Consider the following 24,118-nt stretch of genomic DNA (forward strand, 5'->3'; position numbering starts at 1 on the left):
CAGGAGGAATTGGAAGTCCTGGCACAGTCAAGGATTGGAATAACAGGGGTAACTCACATGACTGGAGCACTGTCACTGATGAGTATAAGCTGTTCAGGAAGGATAAGCAGGGGAGAAAAGGTGGAGGAATTGCATTGTATGTAAGAGAGCAGTATGATGGCTCAGAGCTTCAGTATGAAGCTGGAGAAAAGTCTATTGAGAGTCTTTGGATTAAGTTTAGAGGCAAGAGCAACAAGGGTGATATCACGGTGGACGTCTGCTATAGACCATCAGACAAGGAGGGTGAAGTAGATGAGGCTTTCTTTGGAAAACTAACAGAAGTTTCCACATCACAGGCCCTGGTTCTCATGGGAGACTTCAATCTCCCTGACATCTGCTGGGAAAGCAATACAGCAGTGCACACACATACTAGGAAGTTTTTGGAGAGTGTTGGGGACAACTTCCTGGTGCAAGTGCTGGAGAAATCAACTAGGGTCTGTCCTCCTCTTGACCTGCTGCTCACAAACAGGGAAGAAATATTAGGGGAAGTAGAAGTGGGTGGCAACTTCAGCAGCAGTGACCATGAGATGATCGAGTTCAGGATCCTGACAAAAGGAAGAAAGGATAGCAGCAGAATATGGACCCTGGACTACAGAAAAGCAGACTTTGACTCCCTCAGAGGGTTGATGGGCAGGATCCCCTGGGAGGCTAGTATGAGAGTGAAAGGAGCCCAGCAGAGCTGGCTGTATTTTAAAGAAGCCTTATTAAGGGCACAGGAACAAACCATCCCAATGTGCAGAAAGAAAAGCAAATATGGCAAATGACCAGCTTGGTTTAACAAAGAAATCTTCAGTGAGCTTAAACACAAAAAGAAAGCTTACAAGAAGTAGAAACGTGCTCAGATGACTAGGAAGCAGTATACAAATATTGCTTGAGCATGCAGGGGTGTAATCAGGAAGGGGAAAATGCAATTGGGGTTGCAGCTTCAAGAAGGGATGTGAAAGATAACAAGAAAGATTTCTATGGGCATGTTAGTAACAAGAAGATGATCAGGAAATGTGTGGGACCCTTACTGAATGGGGGAGGCAACCTAGTAACAGATGATGTGGAAAAAGCTCAAGTACTCTGTCATAAACAGATAGTTAAGGGTTAATGTCTCTTTCACCTGTAAAGGGTTAAGAAGCTCAGTAAACCTGGCTGACACCTGACCAGAGGACCAATAAGAGGACAAGATACTTTCAAATCTTGGTGGAGGGAAGTCTTCTGTTTGTGCTCTTTGTTTTGGGGGTTGTTCACTCTTGGGACTAAGAGGGACCAGATGTCAATCCAGGCTCTCCAAATCTTTCTGAATCAGTCTCTCATGTTTCAAACTTGTAAGTAACAGCCAGGCAAGGCGTGTTAGTCTTATTTTTGTTTTCTCAACATGTAAATATTCCTTTTTTGCTGAGAGGATTTTACCTCTGTTTGCTGTAACTTTGAACCCAAGGCTAGAGGGAGTTGCTCTGGGCTATATGAATCTGATTACCCTGTAAAGTGGTTTCCATCCTGATTTTACGGAGATGATTTTTACTTTTCTTTCTTTAATTAAAAGCTTTCTTTTTAAGAACCTGATTGATTTTTCCTTGTTTTAAGATCCAAGGGGATTGGATCTGGACTCACCAGGGATTGGTGGGGGGAAAGGAGGAGGGATGGTTAATTTCTCCTTGTTTTAAGATCCAAGGGGATTGGATCTGGACTCACCAGGGATTGGTGGGGGGAAAGGAGGAGGGATGGTTAATTTCTCCTTGTTTTAAGATCCAAGGGGATTGGATCTGTGTTCACCAGGGAATTGGTGAAGTCCCTCAAGGCAACCCAGGGAGGGGAAAGTTTTAGGGGGACAGAGAGTGCTCCATACACTGGAATTCTGGATGGTGGCAGTGTACCAGATCTAAGCTAGTAATTAAGCTTAGAAGTGTCCAAGCAGGTCCCCACATCTGTACCCTAAAGTTCAGAGTGGGAAAGGAACCTTGACATACTCAATGCTTTTTTTGCCTCGGTCTTCACAGACAAGGTCAGCTCCCAGACTGCTGCACTGTGCAGCACAGCATAGGGTGGAGGAGAGCAGCCCACAGTGGTGAAGGAACAGGTTAAGGACCATTTAGAAAAGCTAGACATGCACAAGTCCATGGAACCAGATCTAATGCATCCAAGAGTGCTGAAGGAGTTGGCTGATGTGATTGCAGAGCCATTGGCCATTATCTTTGAAAACTCGTGGCGAGCGGGGGAGCTCCTGGGCAATTGGAAAAAGTGAAAGATAGTGTCCATCTTTAAAAAATGGAAGAAGGCAAATCTGAGGAACTACAAAGAGGTCAGCCTCACCTCAGTCCCCGGAAAAATCATAGAGCTGGTCTTCCAGTAATCCATTTTGAAGCACTTGGAGGAGAGGAAGATGATCAGGAACAGTCAACATGGATTCATCAAGGGCAAGTCATGCCTGCTCAACCTGATTGCCTTCTATGATGAGATAAATGACTCTGTAGATATGGAGAAAGCAGTGGATGTGATATACCTTCACTTTAGCAAAGCTTTTGATACAGTCTCCCACAGTATTCTTGCCAGCAAGTTAAAGTAGTATGGGTTGAATGAATGGACTACAAGATGGATAGAAAGCTGGTTAGATCATCGGACTCAATGGTAGTGATCAATGACTCGATGTCTAGTTGGCAGAGTGCCCCAGGTTGTTCCTGGGGCTAGTTTTGTTCAACATCTTCATTAATGATCTGGATGATAGGATGGATTGCACTCTCAGCAAGTTCACGGATGGCACTAAACTGTGGGGGGGAGAGGTAGATAAGCTGGAGGGTAGGGATAGGATCCAGAGTGACCTAGACATATTGGAGGATTGGGCCAAAAGAAATCTGATGAGGTTTAACAAGGACAAGTGCACAGTTCTGCACTTAGGATGGAAGAATCCTATGCACTGTTACAGGCTGGGGACAGATTGGCTAAGCAGCAGTTCTGCAGAAAAGGATCTGGAGATTACAGTGGATGAGAAGCTGGATACGAGTCAACAGTGTGCCCTCGTTGCCAAGAAGGCGAACAGCATTTTGGACTGCATTAGTAGGAGCATTACCAGAAGATCAAGGGAAGGGATTATTGTCCTCTATTCGGCACTGGTGAGACCACATCTGTAGTACTGGATCCAGTTTTGGGGGCCTCATTACAGAAAAGATGTAGACAAATTAGAGAAAATGCAGTGGAGGGCAACAAAAATTATTAGGGGGCTGGGGCACATGACTTATGAAGAGAGGCTGAGGGAATTGGACTTATTTAGTCTGCAGAAGAGAAGGATGAGGGGGGATTTGATAGCAACCTTCAACTATCTGAAGGGGGGGTTCCAAAGAGGACGGATCTAGACTGTTCTCAGTGGTGGCAGATGACAGAACAAGGAGCAATGGTCTCAAGGTGCAGTGAGGGAAGGTCTAGGTTGGATATTAGGAAAAACTATTTCACTAGGATAGTGGTGAAGCACTGGAATGGGTTACCTAGGAAAATGGTGGAATCTTCATCCTTAGAGGTTTTTTAAGGCCCGGCTTGACAAAGCCCTGGTTGGGATGATTTAGTTAGGGTTGATCCTGCCTTGTGCAGGGGGTTGGCCACCTGAGGTTTCTTCCAACCCTAATCTTCTATGATTCTACATTGTAGATCACCCTTGAAAACACTAGCCTCCAGCAACACAAGCTTCCAGTCCTTACTCTCAGTATAGATTAGCAACAAGCACAAACCAATCCCCAAGTCTTGCACACATTCCCTGTTGTGTCCAATCCCTGATCTGCTAAACACTCATGAGAGTTTCTCGGGGCCCCTGGAGCGAGGTCCTTCACTAGCTCCGGGGGCCCTGGAAAACTCTCGCAGGGCCCGGGCCCCCGGAGCTTCTTCTGCTCTGGGTCTTCAGCGGCAATTCGGTGGCGGGGGTCCTTCCGCTCGAGGACCCGCAGCCAAAGTGCCCCGGAGACCCATGGCACGGGGTCCTTCCACCCCAAGACCCATCGCTGAAGTTCCAGGTCTTCAGCAGCAATTCGGCAGTGGGGGGTCCTTCTGTTCAGGGACCCGCTGCCAAAGTGCCCTGAAGACCCGCGGCAGGGAGTCCTTCCACCCAGGGACCTGTTGCCAAAGTGCCGGGTCTTCTGCAGCAATTCGGTAGCGGGAGACTCCAAGCCCCCTTAATCCTCTGGGCAGCCCTGCAAATTCCTTGATCAGTACCCCCAGTACACGGACAAAAGAGGGCTCCGCTAAGCCTGCCTCTCCAGTCCAGAAGCGTGGCGGCTGTGGGTGGGGGGGAAGAGACAGTGAATGCTGGTGGGACGCTCCTCTCGATGAGGAATGGTACCGCTGAGGCAGGGACACATGCATAGGTCCCAATGCGGGTTTTCCCTGAGATCGGGGTACTGCGGGAGCCAGTGAGAGGGCAGCATCAGAAGTGTCAGGATCTCCTGAGCTGCTTGAAGGGCTTCAGGTATCAACAGCATCTGAAGCTGGCTGGGGCCTGCACCACTATCTGGAGTTCCAGACAAAGCATGGGATGGGCTTCACAGCTCGACTTGAGCTGGGGCCCAATTTCTGGCACTTGGTGCATGTAGCGAGTATACACACATAATATGGAATAGACATGAGCAAGCACTCAAAGAATCACCACACGATACTTAATTTATATGTGAATAGAGAAACGTTTGTATGAAAAAAAGCCTGCTTTTCACTTTTGCTGGCTGAACAGTCCCTAGATACAGACCATAAAAACATAATTTTCAGTTTAAATACTTAATTCCTTACACATGTAATGAGCAGCAGTTTTAAAACAAATAAAAGAAAGTTCTTCACACAGGGCAGTCAACCTGTGGAACACCTTGCCTGAGGAGGTTGTGAAGGCTAGGACTATAACAGGGTTTTAAAGAGAACTAGATAAATTAATACAGGTTAAGTCCATTAATGGCTATTAGCCAAGATAGGTAAGGAATGGTGTCCCTAGCCTCAGAGTGTGGAGATAGATGGCAGGAGAGAGATCCCTTGATCATTACTTTTTAGGTTCACTCCCTCTGGGGCACCTGGAATTGGCTACTGTCGGTAGACAGGATACTGGGCTAGATGGACCTTTGGTCTGACCCAGCATGGCCATTCTTATGTTCTTAACATCAGTGTATGCTTTCCACAATGATATCGATGACCTGTGTGACACAGGCTTTCGTTAGAGACCTCACAAGAGACTTTTTGGTAGACCACAATGTGAATTCTATGCCCAGAGGATTCCTGTAATGCTTATGCTCCCCTTATGCTCTCCACCAATGAAGATCAGGAGATCTCTTGGTCACACAACCATAGGCTGCTTGCAGGCGCTTAAGACAGTTTTTAAACACTGGGCCAAATTTATCCCTAGCAAAACCCACTATAGTCAATGGGACTCTGCTATATTAATTTGATTCACATAGTACGGTGGCATCTAGCTAATACCTTAGGAGTTATTTCAGGGGCTAGGCCTGGGCAAGGAACTGTTCAGAAGCACTGTATGGGTAGAAATGATCATCTACTGGACTGGACTTTAAGAGACCCGAGTTCAGTTCCTGGGCCTACCACAGTCTTCTTGTATGATGCCAGGCTAGTCACTTAATCTATCCTGAACCTCAGTTTCCCCACCCAAAAAATGGGGATAGCAAGCCTGCCCAATAAAAACTTTGGGACTGCTTCACTGTCACAGTACCATCTGCTGGTTATCAGAATTTTCTGTCCAAGGCATGCTAAAAGAAACTCCAGACAAGACTGGAGGTAATAAAACAGAGACTGTCAAGAAAATGCATTAGAAGAGATTCCTTCAAAACTTATTCAGCTGGAAGCAAGGAAGGAAGAAAGAAACAGGAAAGTGCAGAATTTTGGACAGTAGACTCAAATTTAATGAAATCTATGAAGGCGGAATACAAATTAATTTTAAGGGAATTTGACTGTTCACATAGGACACAAAAGAAGAATCCAGAAATAAAGAGTTCCTGCAGCCTCAGGTAATCCAAAGCTATTTTCTTTTATGAAAAAAAAATCTAGATTCATAGACTTTAGGACTTGTCCAATCATAAGTTCTTGGACAAAACATAGAAGAAGTGATTATCCCATTTAAAAGGCTCTACATCATTTTTATATAGAAAGAAGATTAAAAATACATCCAGAGGAAACACCTCCATCATAATCCTGCTTGCTTTGCGTAAATTAGGATTCTAGCTCTAGCTCGCACTGGGACTGTGCTGGTTAGATTAATAGATTCTAGGACTGGAAGGGACCTCGAGAGGTCATCAAGTCCAGTCCCCTACCCTCATGGCAGGACCAAATGCTGTCTAGACCATCCCTGACAGACACTATCTAACCTTCTCTTAAATATCTCCAGAGATGAAGATTCCACAGCCTCCCTAGGCAATTTATTCCAGTGTTTAACCAACCTGACAGTTAGGAACTTTTTCCTAATGTCCAACCTAAATCTCCCTTGCTGCAGTTTAAGCCCATTGCTTCTTGTTCTATCGTTAGAGGCTAAGGTGAACAAGTTTCCTCCCTCCTCCTGATGACACCCTTTTAGATACCTGAAAACTGCTATCATGTCCCCTCTCAGTCTTCTCTTTTCCAAACTAAACAAACCCAATTCTTTCAGCCTTCCTTCGTAGGTTCGCAAGACCTTTAATCATTCTTGTTGCTCTTCTCTGGACTCTCTCCAATTTCTCCACATCTTTCTTGAAATGCAATGCCCAGAACTGAACACAATATTCCAGTTGAGGCCTAACCACTGCAGAGTAGAGCGGAAGAATGACTTCTCGTGTCTTGCTTACACACACCTGTTAATGCATCCCAGATTCACGTTTGCTTTTTTTGCAACAGCATCACACTGTTGACTCATTTTTAGCTTGTGGTCCACTATAACCCAGAGATCCCTTTCTGCCGTACTCCTTCCTAGACAGTCTCTTCCTAGTCTGTATGCGTGAAACTGATTGTTCCTTTCTAAGTGGAGCACTTTGCATTGGTCTTTATTAAACTTCATCCGGTTTACCTCAGACCAATTCTCCAATTTGTCCAAATCATTTTGAATTATGACCCGTCCTCCAAAGCAGTTGCAATCCCTCCCAGTTTGGTATCATCTGCAAACTTAATAAGCATACTTTCTATGTCAACACCTAAGTCGTTGATGAAGATATTGAACAGAGCCGGTCCCAAAACAGACCCCTGCGGAAACCCACTTGTTATATCTTTCCAGCAGGATTGGGAACCATTAATAACTACTCTCCGAGTACGGTTATCCAGCCAGTTATGCACCCACCTTATAGTAGCCCCATCTAAATTGTATTTGCCTAGTTTATCGATAAGAATATCATGCAAGACCGTATCAAATGCCTTACTAAAGTCTAGGTATACCACATCCACCGCTTCTCCCTTATCCACAAGACTCGTTATCCTATCAAAGAAAGCTATCAGATTGATTTAACACGATTTGTTCTCTACAAATCCATGCTGGCTATTCCCTATCACCTTACCACCTTCCAAGTGTTTGCAGATGATTTCCTTAATTACTTGCTCCATTATCTTCCCTGGTACAGAAGTTAAACTAACTAGTCTGCAGTTTCCTGGGTTGTTTTGATTTCCCTTTTTATAGATGGGCACTATATTTGCCCTTTTCCAGTCTTCTGGAATCTCTCCCATCTCCCATGGTTTTCCAAAGATAATAGTTAGAGGCTCAAATACCTCCTCTATTAGCTCCTTGAGCATTCTAGGATGCATTTCATCAGGCCCTGGTGACTTGCAGGCATCTAACTTTTCTAAGTGATTTTTAACTTGTTCTTTTTTTTATTTTATCTTCTAAACCTACCCCCTTCCCATTAGCATTCATTATGGTAGGCATTCCTTCAGACTTCTCAGTGAAGACCGAAACAAAGAAGTCATTAAGCATCTCTGCCATTTCTAAGTTTCCTGTTACTGTTTCTCCCTCCTCACTGAGCAGTGGGCCTACCCTGTCCTTGGTCTTCATCTTGCTTCTAATGTATTGATAAAAAGTCTTCTTGTTTCCCTTTATTCACATAGCTAGTTTGAGTTCATTTTGTGCCTCTGCCTTTCTAATCTTGTCCCTGCATTCCTGTGTTGTTTGCCTATATTCATCCTTTGTAATCTGTCCTAGTTTCCATTTTTCATATGACTCCTTTTTATTTTTTAGATCATGCAAGATCTTGTGGTTAAGCCAAGGCAGTCTTTTGCCACATTTTCTGTCTTTCCTATCCAGTGGAATAGCTTGCTTTTGGGCCCTTAATAGAGTCCCTTTTGAAAAACTGCCAACTCTTCTCAGTTGTTATTCCCCTCAAATCTTGATTCCCATGGGACCTTACCTATCAGCTGTCTGAGCTTACCAAAATCCGCCTTCCTGAAATCCATTGTCTCTATTTTGCTGTACTCCCTTCTACAACTTTTTATTTCAGAAGGTTGAAAAAGCTACTGGGGGAAAGCTGTTCTAGACTTGATTTTAACAAATAGGGAGGAACTAATTGAGAATTTGAAAGTAGAAGGCAGCTTGGGTGAAAGGGATCATGAAATCATCGAGTTGGCAATTCTTATTGGATAGTCTCTGCCCCACGGTGTTATTTTCTCAACATATATCTGGATAGTTGAAGTCCCCCATCACCACCAAATCTTGGGCTTTGGATGATTTTGTTAGTTGTTTAAAAAAAGCCTCATCCACCTCTTCCACCTGGTTAGGTGGCCTGTAGTAGACTCCTAGTGCGACATCACCCTTGTTTTTTACCCCTTTTAGCCTAAACCAGAGACTCTCAACACTTCCATCTCCTATGTCCATCTCTAGTTCAGTTCAAGTGTGTACATTTTTAACATATAAGGCAACACCTCCTCCCTTTTTCCCCTGTCTATCCTGTACCCATCCACACCAACATTCAGTCATGTGTATTATTCCACCAAGCTTCAGTGATGCCAACAATGTCATAGTTGTATTTATTTAGTAGCACTTCCAGTTCTTCCTGCTTATTACCCATACTTCTCGCATTTGTATATAGGCAGCTAAGATATTGATTTGATCTTGCTTCCCAGGATTCAGAAGTCATACCTAGCTCCCTAGGAGAGACAGCTCAGTGGTTTGAGCATTGGCCTACTAAACCCACGGTTGTGAGCTCAATCCTTGAGGGGGCCATTTGGGGCAAAAATCAGTACTTGGTACTGCTAGTGAAGGCAGGAGGCTGGACTTGATGATCTTCCAAGGTCCCTTCCAGTTCTAGGAGACAGATATAGCTCAATTTATTTAATTGGCCCCTATTTCCACTGTATTCAAGCAGAAAACTCAAATGGAGGAGAATCTGCACCATTATCGTTTGCAGGAACATATCTTTAAATCACAGCACTAGTATTTTCCTTCCTACAAGATCAGAAGTGGGCAAACTACAGCCCATAGGACCCTCCTGCCCAGCCCTGAGCTCCTGCCCCAGGGAGGCTAGCCCCTAGCCCTTTCCCCGCTGTTCTCCCTTCCCCACAGCCTCAGCTCGCCCCAGTGCCAGTGTAATGCTCTGGGCGGCGGCGGCACTGTGAGTTCTTGCCAGGCAGGGCAACTGCAGAGCCATGGCCTGACCTGGTGCTCTGTGCTGCACAGCAGCATGACTCCCTGCCCTAGTGCTCTGGGCAGAGCAGCTGTAGCACCGCCAGCCACTGGTGCTCTAGGCAACACAGTAAGGGGGCAGGAAGAGTTGGATAGCGGGCAAGGGAATTCGGGGTGGTGGTGTGGATAGGGTCAGAGTAGTCAGAGGGCAGGGAACAGGGGGGTTGAATGGGGGTAGGAGGTCCCGGGGGCAGTCAAGAAGGAGAGGAGGGGGTTGGATTGGACAGTTGGGGGCAGGGGTTCCAGGGGCAGAGAACAGGGAGAAGGGATGCTTGGATGGGGCAGGGGTCTGGGGGGGGGGGCAGTCAGGAATGAGAGGGGAGTGGTCAGCTGGAGCAGCAGGAGGCAGTTGGGGTGGGGGGGTTTGGAGAGGGCAGAAGTCCCAGGGGGCAAGAAGCAGGAGGGGTCGGATAGGGGGCAGGGGCCAGGCCACGCCTGGCTGTTTGGGGAGGCACATGCCCCAGACTTTGGAAACGCAATGCAGCCCTCAGGCCACAAAGTTTGCCCACCCCTGCCCAAGATTATGGCTATTAACACATCCTAGCTATTTGGCACACAGAAGCCTTGGTTTACTAAAAGTGCCAGTTATTAAAATTAAGACAATTGCTTCTCTGCTTAATGCCTATGTTTGATCTTCTTAGAAGAAAATGAAAGCCATGGACACAAACTATAAATAACCATGATTTCTACGTTGAGGGTGTAGGCTGTATAATGCTTTACTATACTTTGGATACCTAATTGATCTATGCACCATAATTGCATAAATACTGCATTTCCTTAAAGTCTTCATCTAAATAGTGGATGAAATTCTTTTATTATATTGGGTTTAAAATATACAGTAATTGAACTGAAGCTACAGGGGAAGCATAGCTGTGCCAGGACATTAGTTTATGGTGGAATTTAACCAAGATAGAGGGATTACCACTTGTGAAACATGCCAGGAAATCTCAGGGCTACAGATATTCATTGCCTCAGTTTTGCTTCATATAAAAATGAGAGTTTCTTAGCACAGTATGAGGATATTGATTCAGCAGGCAATCAGAGAGAAGACTAGTACTTGCTGAGTCATCAAAACCACTTGCTTTAACACCTGGGTTATTTAGTAAATGAGCACTGAACAACCTAGCAGATATACCTCATAAAATATGCAGTAAACATTTAATTATGAAAGCATTAAGGTCAACAAGTGTGATTAAAAATACCTTTGTTTTGCACTACAGATCCTACCATCTAATGAAAATTGACATACGCTGTTGGCAAAAACTATGATTTACAGTGAAAATTGTATTAAATATCTCAATATCAAGTCCAGAAGCAAAGAGAAACCTTTTAGCTAGAACACAAAATCATATTGAACTTGAGGCTAACTATGGGCATGGTGCTTTTTGCTGTCGAAACTGAAGGAAGTTTTAGGTGTTCATATAGGGCATATATACACACCCCAAGTATATCATATCAAGTGTTCCTGTGTAGCAGTCTTACAATTCACTAGAGAAACACTTATGAAACAGCTGAAAGATTAGGCAGTTGTACACTGTCAAAAGATTAGATTAGTAACATTCTCCATTTTTTTTAAGTGTCACGGTGCACAGTCAGACATAACTACAGCTGATGTGTGAAGAATTTCAAATATTTCCAATGCTTCAAAAACCACATATTTTAAAAACTGAATCTACTTTCAGATGTACCTCTTATTTTCAGATTTTTTCATCCAAGGTTTAATACTGACCACAGAACTGATGAGTTTTCTTACACACACATGCACACAATAAATAAATCTTCCCTCAGTTGTCACTGAGAACTAGTCACTTTCATTTAAAAAAAAGTTACATTCATTTGCCTTTGCAGAACAAAGATTATGGCAATCACTCACTGCATAAATGATGACAAATATAAAAAAAATTATAAAAAAGGAAAGGTACCTTACACTATGTGACCACAGTAAGCCAAACCAAGTAATGTTTCTGCAACTGGAAATAGCATCTGAAGTCACTATGGTATACTGAAAAAAAACTGTTCAAGTTGTGATCAATTCATATTCTCAAGGATTTTCCTAGTCCCACTTAAAGGTGGGTAGCTGGCTGACTCTATAGGGAAGCATATGATCTGGTCCTAGCAGCAGCAGAAGTTTTGCTAAGATCCAGCCTAGAGTAGGGAGGGCTGAGTTCAGCCTCTCTGTTTTAGCGAGCACCCTGCTTTGTCCAACCATTTTGGGGTTCTTGGTGTTATTTTGAATTCTTAAAAAAAAAAAAAAAAAAGTAGTGTCATGTTACAGCCTTCCAACAAGAGTATTTATGTTTTTAAAATTAACATGTGGGTGTGTGCTATGAACATAACACTTATAATCCCACCACACCACTACACTGTATTCTATGGCTGTTTTAAAAATCAAACTGTAAAAGGTAAAAGTGTCTAAAGTTAATACTAGTTGTTAAATGGGTGATAATTTGATCACAGCTCTCACTCAGCCAAGCAGCTGGTATATACTTTTTGGGTTTTTTTATAAAAGCATGTGAGTAATTCTACTCCTGTTCAGCAAAGCATTTAAGCCATGTTAAACAGTGATTAAAGGACATGCTTCAACGAAACTTGGCTGAATCAGGGCCTAAATATTTTATCTAACTCATTCCATTTAGAGAAAAGTATCCTAACACAGTTTAGTGAATTAAGTCTACTTTTTTCCTTTAAATATTGAGCAATTCATGAAATATATAACAAGACAGGCAAACAGTGAATAGAGGAATATCAGGGTGGATGGAAATGAATTTATTTAAGCTTTGTTCTCATAATTACATCATATCTACATGTTTCTAGATATTTATGCCATAAAAAGTGTAAAAGGCTCTAGCCATACTTATATTCAATAATTAAGAGTGTTCAATGTCTAAACTTTAAGTCAATAGAAATCAGTTTGATTACTGATGGATTCTTAACAGTATTTTGAAAACTCTTACTATAATTTGTGCATCCTCAGCCTGTTCCTGTATTGTCTGCAAAGCCTTTACCAGATCTTCATCTCCTTCTACGAGACTAAAATCATCATCTGCTGGAACCTAAACACAAATATAAATGAAGTCACATCAATGCATATTTTAATGTATTACATTTTCTTCCAGAATATAATTAAGTCCCAAAAGCACACAGTTAAAAAAAATATCTTATGCTAGTAGCCATATTAGAAGCTTGGTCTTATAATTACACAACTGATTATTGTTCTACTTGGCACTGAAGCATACAATATTTATTTTTTAAAAAAGCACATACACACAGACTCTCAGAGTCAGGGGTGGCTCTAGACATTTCGCCGCCCCAAGCACTGCCGGTCGCCGCCCCAAGCACTGCCGGTCGCCGGTCCCGTGACTCCAGTGGACCTCCCGCAGGCGTGCCTGTGGAGGGTCCGCTGGTCCCACGGCTCCACTGAAGCCACGGGACCAGTGGACCCTCCGCAGGCACGCCTGCGGGAGGTCCATTGGAGCCGCAGAACCAGCAGACCCTCAGCAGGAGTGCCGCCAAAAGCAGCCTGCCTGCCGCCCTCCCGGCAACTGGCAGAGCATCCCCCGTGGCATGCTGCCCCAAGCACGTGCTTGGCGTGCTGGGGCCTGGAGCCGCCCCTGCTCAGAGTGGTATCCTTGCCCTATTTAAATCAGTGACAAAACTCCCATTGACTCCTTTGGAGATAGACTTTCAACCCTGGTCTCTCAGCACTTGATCCGAGGCTCAGTGGAAAGATTATCATGGATTTCACCAGGCTTAGGGTGAAAGTCTGCTGTCTGACATGGTAGATTATTTGGGGAAGAGTGGAATCACAGTTGACCCAACCTGGTATAATAGTTTCACCTCATTAGCACCTTCTGTGAACCACTGCTTCAGTCTTACAGTGGTGTCATCTTCTCACAATTTGGTCCTCCAGGCAAGTCCATTAGAAGTCTCACCCTTTCAGAGCTGTCACTGTCTCACATAAGTAGTATCCTATATATGCTAATTACCACCATAGCATTTTCTGCTCATACTAGATTCCTTTACAGTCCCACTTCTCTCAGAGAGAAATTCCCAGGCTTCGCTCAGCCTTCACCAACAAAGCACAGAAAATTCCAGAGAAACCAAACCTAACTAAAGCAGCTTCTGTCCCTCCAGACTTGATATTTGAATCCCACTAGGTTCCCTAAAGCATCCTGGTATAGAACATCCACAACCAATACAACTTCCTTAGAAGCAGAGCCCGTGCAAGGATGTTTTGCGCCCTAGGCAAAACTTCCACCTTGCACCCTCCCCCGTCCCCGAGATCCCACCCTAAGGCACCCCCCTCCGTCCTGAGGTACCCCCCCTGCGGCAGCTCCCTACCACCCACTCTCCACCCTGAGGCACACCCCCTGCCCCCACTCACCCCTGCTCCACTTCCACCCCAAGCACACCATGGCTGCTTCACTTCTCCCACCTCCCAGGCTTGCAGCACCAATCAGCTTAGGCGCCACAAGCCTTGGAGGCGGGAGAAGTGAAGCAGCCTCGGCATGCTCGGGGAAGAGGCAGGACAGGGGTGAGCTGGGGCAGAGAGTTCCCCTGTGCGCTGCCTCTCCCTTACTTGCTGCAGGCAGCCCTCCCCGCACTCCCCTGCCCCAGCTCCCTCTGCCTAAATGCTGGCGGCAACCAGGGAGGCCGAAGGTCCGGCTGCCCCCCAAATCCTAGTGCCCTAGGTGACCGCCAAGTCGCCTAAATGGTTGCACCAGCCCTGCTTAGAAGTGCTACTTCTCCAGTCTTAAGCACAAAATTAGCTCTTCTCCTACAGCTACCCTACAATTCCTTTTCCAGGATAAGAGAACTGTAGCCCTCACACCTGTATCCCCTCTTGTAGTTTTCATTTCCCTGGTTAGTGAGACAACCCTGCTCCTCCTCAGCTGGGTCTGATAACAAATCAACCCTGACACACCCTCCAGGTGCAGGAAGATGGGCTAATTGAGCTCTCCAGCTCCTACTAACACTTTGTTCACCAGTGTGGGGTTTACACTGCTTCCCACAACTCCAATTCAAAAAGAGATCAAGCACAGGCTTTAGTTAGAGGACTTTGTTTATATCAAAGACCAATATATTACTATACTGAAAACAATATCCAAGAAAGCAAGGATATATTATGTAATAATATAAATATATTTAAATAATGAGTAAGCTGAAATTAGCTCACTATGAATAAGCTGAAATCAGCTAAACTGAATTACTGTTACCTTTTAAAAATTATCTAAATGGAAATAAGACAAATCAAATGTTAGTAGTTCTTTTTATTAAATGAAAATATATGCTTAATACCATGCATATTTTAAAGTATGCTTCATAAAATAGGATTTTCTTCTTTGGTGCTAAAATATCTTAGTGACTGGTGCATTTAAATAAAAAAAAGAGAGGGATACTACAATACAGATCTCTCTTAAGACTATCTCCTAAGATTTGAGATCTACTGATTAAAGGCACTATAAAAGAAAAAGCTATTTTTATTATTGGCAATATTATTATTAAGTAAATTACCTCTTCATATTGATAATCATCTTCTGAATCTTCTGTAATGGTAACTTCTGTATGTTTTGTCAAGTCTAAAACAGCTGACATGTGGTGCTTTCCAATGAGAATTAAAACAATTTGTATATGATCATTAAAAAAGAGCAGTTATTCATAAAGCAGTAATTATCAGCCTCTCCCCTGTTCAATGTAAGGCCAAATTTCATATATTTAGGGCTAACTTTGGCTCTTAGATGCCCATACACAGCTCCAATGAAAGGCATGTCGCTCATTCAAGAACAGAATTTAACACTCAAACTTTTCATTGCAGGACTGCACAACATTAAAATACCACCCGTTTGCTCTACTATAGCTGCATGCCAGTTGCTGTGCTTAATATAAACAGCAGGCCAAACTTTACTCTCAGGTACATAGTCACAGTGGCTATATTGCACAGGGGACTTTCACTGTCATTATGCCTCTGGGTGAATTTCATCCTTTTAGAAAACTAACCATTTTTTATGAGGTTTAGAGATCTGATATTGCCAATGCACATCTGTGGATCCACTCTTTGGGGAAAAATAACAGTAAATTGAGCACTGAAGCTTCTGTTATGTTGGTTTAACAGTCCTACATCTCCTTTAGTTACATTAGGATTAACTGATTTTAATAGGAGGATTGAGAGGTGTGTGTTTCAATGAATGCTTTATAATCTCCTTCTAGCAAAGTGTCCCAGCAACAGCCCATGTGCCCACTGAGCTGGGCAAGGAGAACGTAGCTGAGAACAGTTGCCCTTTGGACAGGACTTTGAAGAGCTGTCCTGAAGAACTGGAAACTGAACAACCTTCCAAAAGTTTAGAAGCTGTCTGACTCCTGAGTCTCAGCTCCCCACTTTCAAAGGCAAGTGCTGGAGGCTTTACATTATCAGCCAACTTTGTTCTTTTCATGCTCTTAACTGGAGGGGTGGAGGGAGCATTGGGCAGCAAAGTGGTCCAGGGACCACTAACTGTTTGCTAGAGGGGCAGAAAGAGCTAAGTGGCTGCAGCTGCTCTAGTGTTCACAAGATGAGACGGTGAGGGTGGGAGAAGAGTTACTGGGAGCAAAACATACAACAGGGAAACCACTGGTTTTTTTTAAGTTGCTCTGGAGATTGGTAGGGAACAGCAAAGCAGAGGAAGTCTGGTGGCAGAATTGATTTGAGAGGTCAGGAGTTTGGTTGATTGAGTTTGGTAAGTAGTCTAACAATCATTTTTTAAAAGCTAGACACCCTATGATCAATTCACTCTTCACCCTTTCACTGTATATAAAGTGACCATGATGCTACTTTATGTCTGGGGAAGATATCTTGTGAATGAGACTTTAAAAAGTGAGGTCCTATTTGCACAGCATGGATACTAAGGCTCAACTTTTTATAAAGGAGAGGCCAATGTATGCGTACTACTTATTTATTTGTACTTGACTGCGATTATTTGCCTGAATCAGATATTTGTACACCTGCTAGTGCCTCCTAAAATCCCTGGTTTATTTGGAAAATTGTCCTTGGCTGTATTATACTTTATCCATATATGTGTGTGTCTATATATTTAGAGAGAGAAGGAGGCAAGCAAAGGAAAAAGTTAACTGTGTTATTGCTAAAGGTCAAGGCTTCATCAGCTGAAGTTACAAAAATCTTTTGCTGATTGGAAATGAGCATTTAAGAAGAGGGGTTATTTCAAATTTCTTATAGCATTGATTTTTAAATTTGCCTGTTATACACACAGCAAAGGGAGGTAGTAATTTACATGTGAGGTTTAGAGGGCTTGCCCCACGAATGCTTTTGAGCTATTGGTTGATAAGTCCAAAAAAGTCTTAATATGCTGGGAACACTTTTCTCCCCAGTCTCCAATAACTTCATATCATGAACGGATTTTGCTCCAGTTTTTAAATAAATAAATAAAAGAGCTGAGACTAGCAATAGCAAGTTTCAGTCACAAAGGACTTTTCAGAAACCTACACGTGCATAATAGACGTTTATAATAGAAATCACAATGTAACTGTAGCTGCTTTAATCATAGCATAAAGTATAATAAAAGTAATATTTGAGGCAGGTATGATCTAGTCATCTGGAATGGGGACTCTCAAATGTCTGAGTTCTAGTCCTGGCCCTGCGACTATCATGTTGTGGGGCCTTGAGCAAATCATATGAAATGTATGGTCCTTAGAGTCCCTTATCCATAGAATGGGGATGATAAGTTAACTCCCTTGCTGGGTATATAACAATTATGATTTACCATTAATTCACTAGCAGCATAACTGAATGGTACTTTAATTAAAGTTTGCAAAGCACTCGGAAGCTGAAAAATGTACTAAGTATCATTTTATAAAATATCTAATAATAAAAAGGCAGGATAATGTCACTGTAATCAATTAAGCAGCCTTTTGGTACTGTCATATTGTAGTAGTAAACAGAGGATTGAATGTTTATATGATACAATTTAAATATAATATTGTGCATCCAGCAATTTGGCTAAAAATATTTCTCTCACTGCAAGCTTAATTGTATAATGAGAGAGACTGATTTTGTCAAATTGTTTTACATATGTGCAACACTTCATTCCTTTTTCTCCATATTGACACTTCTATTCTATAGTTATAGAATCTTTTACAATGTAGATATAAATGTCACTATGTCATATCCACTAGACATTTCAAACTAATGCAAATGCTTTTGGTGATTTAGGTGCTTCCAGGATGGGTAGTTTGCTGCTAGTTTTTTAAGTATTTTACTGACTTGATAGCCCTTATGTGCCATTATGGTCTAGACTACAGGTGCTATGCACATGGAATAAAACCTCATGTTCAAAATCTTGAAATTATTCTTCAAAAATTATATTTCAGATGCACAATAATCTTTTAAAGACAAAATTCCTCATTCAGCTACATTTTTGAGCAAACATTGTATACACATTTTATTTTAAATGTCTTTTATAATATAGACACTTTTATCAGCCACAGGGCACCGAAGAATTTCTGTTTTTAAGGAAATAGAAACTGAATAGCAGAGAAGTGGCTTATATAGGATCACAAAGCAAGTCAGTCAGTACCAAGGTCTCCTGATTGCCAGCCTCTAAATATACAAAACAAAACAAACCTGAAACCACTAACTTATAATTTGACTTTGCTCTTTTTAGAAAGAGCAAAGGAGTCAAACTGATTGTTTGAAAAGGAGTCAAACTGATTGTTTCTAAATGTTACAACTCAAAATAAACTTTCTAAATTGTTGTACTGCAATCTAAAATTCCTATTTCACTTGTATAAACTACTGAATTAAAAATAGAATTTTAGGGAATGATTGAATAATTCAGGCCCTTGATTACAGAATTGGAGCCTTTCACTCTAGGTCAGTGGTTCAAATATTGCCAAGTGGAGGAACAAGCAAATGTGGATTACCGTCTGATAGGTATTTGGTGCTGCTTGGAAAAAACTTACCAGACGCTTGCTACAGAGAGACAAATACAAAAAGGAGGAAGAGGCAACAGCTCCCGTACTTCAGTTGTTGCTCACAGCTTTCCAAGTGGCAAGAGAAAACTGAAATTGTTATGGTTCTTGTTAATTTCACACAGGGATTCTAAACAGCAATGGATCTTGGCAGCACAATGAAATGAACAAGACTCTGGACATTCCAGCTGTTACTGTTCAGAACCTCTAGGTGAAACTAACAAGAATCAGAACAATTTCACTTTTATTTCCATACCAGAGGCGGTGGAGTTATCTGTTTGTAGATGCAGCAAGATGGCTCTGCATCAACTTACAGTCAGCTCACATCGAGAAGGTCCTCTTAATCATGAGGGCTGGAGACTTAGCTGTCTTCATTCAAATAAAAAAATTGAATTCTGTGCTAACTTATGGTTTATTCCCCATGGGTTCCCAGGGAAGTTCAACCAGTTACGCAAGATCTGATTTATGCAAATTTGCACTTAGGGAAAAAGTTCCGTAAGCAAGAAATAGGCCCCTTCTCTCCGCCTGGTTCTAGCCGGATTTCACCGGGGGGGGGGGGTGCTAAAGCACGCCGTGGGAACGGCTGGACGCGTCCCGGTCGCCATAGCAATCGTCACTTCTCGGTTACGGCCGGGGGAAGCTCCAATGGCGCTTTAGTAGGGCGGTGCCAAGGGACCAAGTTCTGAAAATTTTTGCGTAACGTACAGGTATACATTTCCAACTTAAACAAAATTCGAGTTATGCAAGGCTTTCTGGAATGGAATGATTGCATAAGTCAGGGGGCACCTGTATTAGCCAGCAGTAGTAAGAGAGTATTAGTAAAATAAATTGTTAATCTCAAGTTTTTCCTACCATAATTGCTTAATTTTGGCCTGGCTCCTACTGGGCAGGTCTGTACATGACAAATACAACATATGGGCATCGAGTGAAGCTTTTACTGCAGGTGCTACTGAGAAGCCTGGCTGAATGGGCCACAGAGGTGGTCCTTCCCCTTCCCCAATCCTGGACAGAGCTCAGGTGGGGGGTGGGGTGATCTATGCAGTGGCACTGATCCATGCAGACAACTAGGGGACCCCAGCACACCCCACCCCACTGCTTGAACTTGCCCTGGATTCAAAACCAAGGAGGGGGCAGGGGGTGCCCGAAAGTCATGGAGATTTGTTCTCAGTTGAATCAAACTCTCTAAAAATCCCCAGAGGCCAGAGCCCTCCCCGCCAAGCGAGACTGAAACCCCCAACACCCCCCGCCCTGGGTGAAGACCCCCGGCTCCCCCTCTCCCGGGGTGAACCCCCAGAAACCCCGCTCCCTGGAGCGAGGAGCCCCCGGGGTGAACCCTCAGCAAATCACCCCCCGAGCACCCCCCCCCCTTATCCCCAGCGCTGCCCAGCCAGGACCAAGGAGCCGCTGAGGGGGCGCGGGGCGAGGATACGCTGCAGGCAGAAGGGCCCCTCGGCTCCGGCCACCGCCGCCTCCCCCTCCATCGCCGCCTCCCCCGGTCGGTTGTTTACACTCCGCTCTCGCCGTTGCTAGGGTTCCCCCAGAGCCTCTCGCGAGAACAAGGAAGCAGCTCGCCCCTTCTCTCCGCCTGGTTCTAGCCGGATTTCACCGGGGGGGGGGGGTGCTAAAGCACGCCGTGGGAACGGCTGGACGCGTCCCGGTCGCCATAGCAATCGTCACTTCTCGGTTATGGCCGGGGGAAGCTCCAATGGCGCTTTAGTAGGGCGGTGCCAAGGGACCAACTGGCCAATCGGTGTAAGGCGGGGGGTAAAGTCCCTCCTCCTGGCCCAGGCTTCCCCCTCTGGGCAGAGAAGGGGGCTCCGAGACGGTGACAGGGAAAAGGGGAAGTGCAGCCAGCCCCTCCCGTGAGGCCCCCACACTGGGTGGGGGTGGGGCATAAGGCAGGAGACCCACCCGTGCACGGTTACCCAGTGCCCCCAGCTTGCCCTGGGATCAGAGCTGCTGGGCAGAGCAACACAGAGCTCTGCTGTTTGCAGCATGCCAGGTGTATTGCACTAGAAACCCCAGGTGCTATGGTGCACACTGTTGAGCACCATCTACTGTCACCTTCTCTGGCAACTAACACTATGTATATATCTACTAGGGCTGTCAAGCGATTACAATAATTAATCGCATGGTTAATCGTGTTAAACAATCATAGAATACCACTTATTTAAATATTTTTGGATGTTTTCCACATTTTCAAATATGTTGATTTCAATTTTAACACAGAATATGAAGTGTACAGTGCTCAATTTATATTTATTTTTATTCTAAATATTTGCACTGTAAAACCAACAGAAATAGTATTTTTTAATTCGCTTAATACAGGTACTGTATTAAGAGAGCAATCTCATCATCATGAAAGTTGAATTTACAAATGTAGAATTATGCACACAAAAAACTGCCTTCAAAAATAAAACAATGTCCAACTTTAGAGCCTACAAGTCCACTCAATCCTACTTCTTGTTCAGCCAATTGCTCAAACAAACAAATTTGTTTACATGTGCAGGAGACAATGCTGCCCACCTCTTGTTTACAATGTCATCTGAAAGTGAGAACAGGCATTCGCATGGCACTGTTGTAGATGGCATTGCAAGATATTTACATGCCAGATGTGCTAAAGATTCACATCCCTTCATGCTTCAACCACCATTCCAGAGGATATGCATCCATGCTGATGATAGATTCTGCTCAATAACGATCCAAAGCAGTGGAGACTGACGCATGTTCATTTTCATCATCATCTGAGTCAGATGCCACAAGCAGAACCTTGATTTTTTTGGTGGTGGGGGTCAAGTTCTGTAGTTTCTGCATTGGAGTGTTGCTCTTTTAAGACTTCTGAAAGCATGCTCCACACCTCGTCCCTCTCAGATTTTGGAAGGCACTTCAGATTCTTAAACCTTGGGTCAAGTGCTGTCTTTAGAAATCTCGCATTAATACCTTCTTTCAATTTTGTCAGATCTGCAGTGAAAATGTTCTGAAAATGTTCAACGTGCCGGGTCATCATCCAAGACTGCTATAACATTAAATATATGGCAGAATACAGGTAAAACACAGAGCAGGAGACATACAATTCTCCCCAAAGGAATTCAGTCACAAATTTAATTAATGCATTATTTTTTAACGAGCGTCATCAGCTTGGAAGCACGTCATCTGGAATGGTGGCCAAAGCATGAAGGGGCATATGAATGTTTAGCATATCTGGCATGTAAATACCTTGCTACAAAAGTGCCATGTGGATGCCTGTTCTCCCTTTCAGGTAACATTGTAAATAAGAAGCGGGCAGTATTATCTCCTGTAAACTTGTGATTAGCTGAACAAGATGTAGGACTGAGTGGACTAGTAGGCTTTAAGGTTTACATTGTTTTGTTTTTGAATACAGTTATGTAACAAAAAAAACTACATTTGTAAGTTGCACTTGTACAGTAAAGAGATTGCACTACAGTACTTGTATGAGGTGAACTGAAAAATGCTATTTCTTATTTTTACAGTGAAAATATTTGTAATAAAAATATCAAGTGAGCACTGTACACTAATATTCTGTATTTTAATTGAAATCAAGATATTTGAAAAGGTAGAAAAACATCCAAAATAGTTAAAAAATTTCAATTGGTATTATATTATTTAACAGTTTGATTAAAACTGCAATTAATTGTGATTCATTTTTTGAGGTTAATCGCGTGAGTTAACTGGGATTAATTGACAGCCCTAATATCTACATACACACACAGTACTCTTGTAACATCCTGGATTTGCTGGACTGTGCCCACATTCCAGCCATTTCTGTTTAAGCCAGAGCTTCCAAATCCCTGCTAAACTAGGGAAATGTTATTTATAAAATGGACTTTTATGAGATAATTTTAAAGTAAAGCAAAGTTTAGGCCTCTAACCAAGGTTTGTTCCAGCTCCAGGGATTCCTAGTCAAGAGGAAATACAATGTTGCTAACTCCCCTAAAATCTAGATTTTTTTTTTTTCTTAAAATCCCAGCTCAGGGCTGTGACGTGACTACCTGAGACTCTCAGCTTTCATTTTAAAAACTAGTTTTTAGCCCTGATGGTTTCAGAGCAAATTTTGATAATGTGTATCCTAATGGCTCAAGAACCAGAAGGCAAAAAGAACCCTGAATGTATTATTTTTAAAAATACCATGATTTTTAAGTGAACCTCAGATTTTTAGGGTTGACTCATGGTTTTTGAATGCTTGCCGTTGGCACTACTGAAATAGTTCATGGTATAATTATGTGTAATAAATAATATTTTGAATTTTAATAGCACTTTTCATCTCAAGGACTTTATAGATGTGCAATAATTGTCATTTTGTGATAGGTAAGGTATTATACCTATTTTAAGTAAACTGAACCACTTTGCCACAGACTCTGTGTAACTTTGGGCAAGTCATGTAACTTATATAAGGTCTCACAGTGAGTCACTGAGAGACCCAAAAAATAGAGCCCATGAGTTACTCTGATTTCTAAATATGTTTTATACTAACTTGAGATATTTTTGGTGACTGTTCTATGCAGATAATATGGTAATATACGTGAAAGAATAAAATGAGAAGAAAGGAAAGTAAACTATCAATGTGTAAGCCTTTTAGACTGGCATTAATTATCCCTTTAGAGAAAGTAAGATCTTTTTGTAGTAGAAACAGATGTCCTGGAGTTGATGTTGCACTGTAGCATATCCTTGAGAGAATTAATTGTTCAAATTATCTTTCTATGGTATGCTATTTCTCTGTAGTTTAATTAAAAATATGGGCAAAGATTTTGAGGTAACAGTGTGTTATACACTATATTCTTGAGGTTATAGTTTATATGCTCTTGAGATGCCTGAGCTCAGGTTCTTTGGAGTTAGTGGAAGTCTTTTCACTGACTTCGGTGGGTTTTGGAATAGTCCATAGGGCCCAGTCCTAAATTCCCATAGATTTTTTTTTAAGGGAAATTACACACAATAGGGAACTCAGGATTGGTTGAGCAAGAAAGGTTATTTGCATTCATGCACAACAACTGGAAAATAAATTCTTAATTATTCTTTGAAAGGGTTCAGAAAGGAGAACTGCTAGCAGTCAGACTCAAAGGAAATGTACTGATTGTGCTGGCCAGATGTGAGAGTATCTTAGGAAGCTAAGGCTACAAAGAGAGGATCAAACAAGTTGGAGATGGAGAACGCACGTTAGATCATCAAATCCAGCCCTGCAAATGCAGGATCTAATCAGAGTGAGGACATATAGCATGGGAGCCATAAAAAGCTGCAAACAAAATGCTCACAGTGGGTTGGATGTCCTTTTCATTTGTAAGGACAGAAGTTTGAGGGAACTGATCAGATTTGCAGTTCCAGTGGCTCCAAATTGTAGTGAGACAGCAGTTGAGAGATTTGATAGGAAGTATGAGACGCATGATGGTCTGTGTAGTGGAAGAGTGTGTTATGGTGCTATGTGGAAGAGTTTTTGTAATGCCTTACTAACTCTGTGTCATGGCCTCTTGGCTAAGAAGACTTCTCTATAAGTAAGGGTTAGAAATTGCAGGGTCT

The 24,118-nt window shown here is 42.9% G+C and overlaps 1 protein-coding gene across 2 annotated transcripts in view; it reads right to left on the bottom strand.

Moving 5' to 3' along the window:
* SPAG16 (sperm associated antigen 16) overlaps positions 1–20,167 on the bottom strand; it is an 817,531-nt gene extending 797,364 nt beyond the window's left edge. For both annotated transcript variants that reach the window (XM_050916165.1, XM_050916164.1), the window contains exons 1-3: positions 20,019–20,167; positions 15,143–15,189; positions 12,583–12,681 (exon numbers count right to left, since the gene is read on the bottom strand). In XM_050916165.1, the coding sequence (XP_050772122.1) occupies positions 12,583–12,681; positions 15,143–15,189; positions 20,019–20,070 (198 nt within the window). In that variant the 5' untranslated portion in view covers positions 20,071–20,167. The remainder of the gene's footprint in view (positions 1–12,582; positions 12,682–15,142; positions 15,190–20,018) is intronic.
* Between the last annotated feature and the right edge of the window lie 3,951 nt (positions 20,168–24,118).

The sequence above is a fragment of the Gopherus flavomarginatus genome, chromosome 10 (genome assembly GCF_025201925.1).
Source record: "Gopherus flavomarginatus isolate rGopFla2 chromosome 10, rGopFla2.mat.asm, whole genome shotgun sequence".
NCBI lineage: Eukaryota > Metazoa > Chordata > Testudines > Testudinidae > Gopherus > Gopherus flavomarginatus.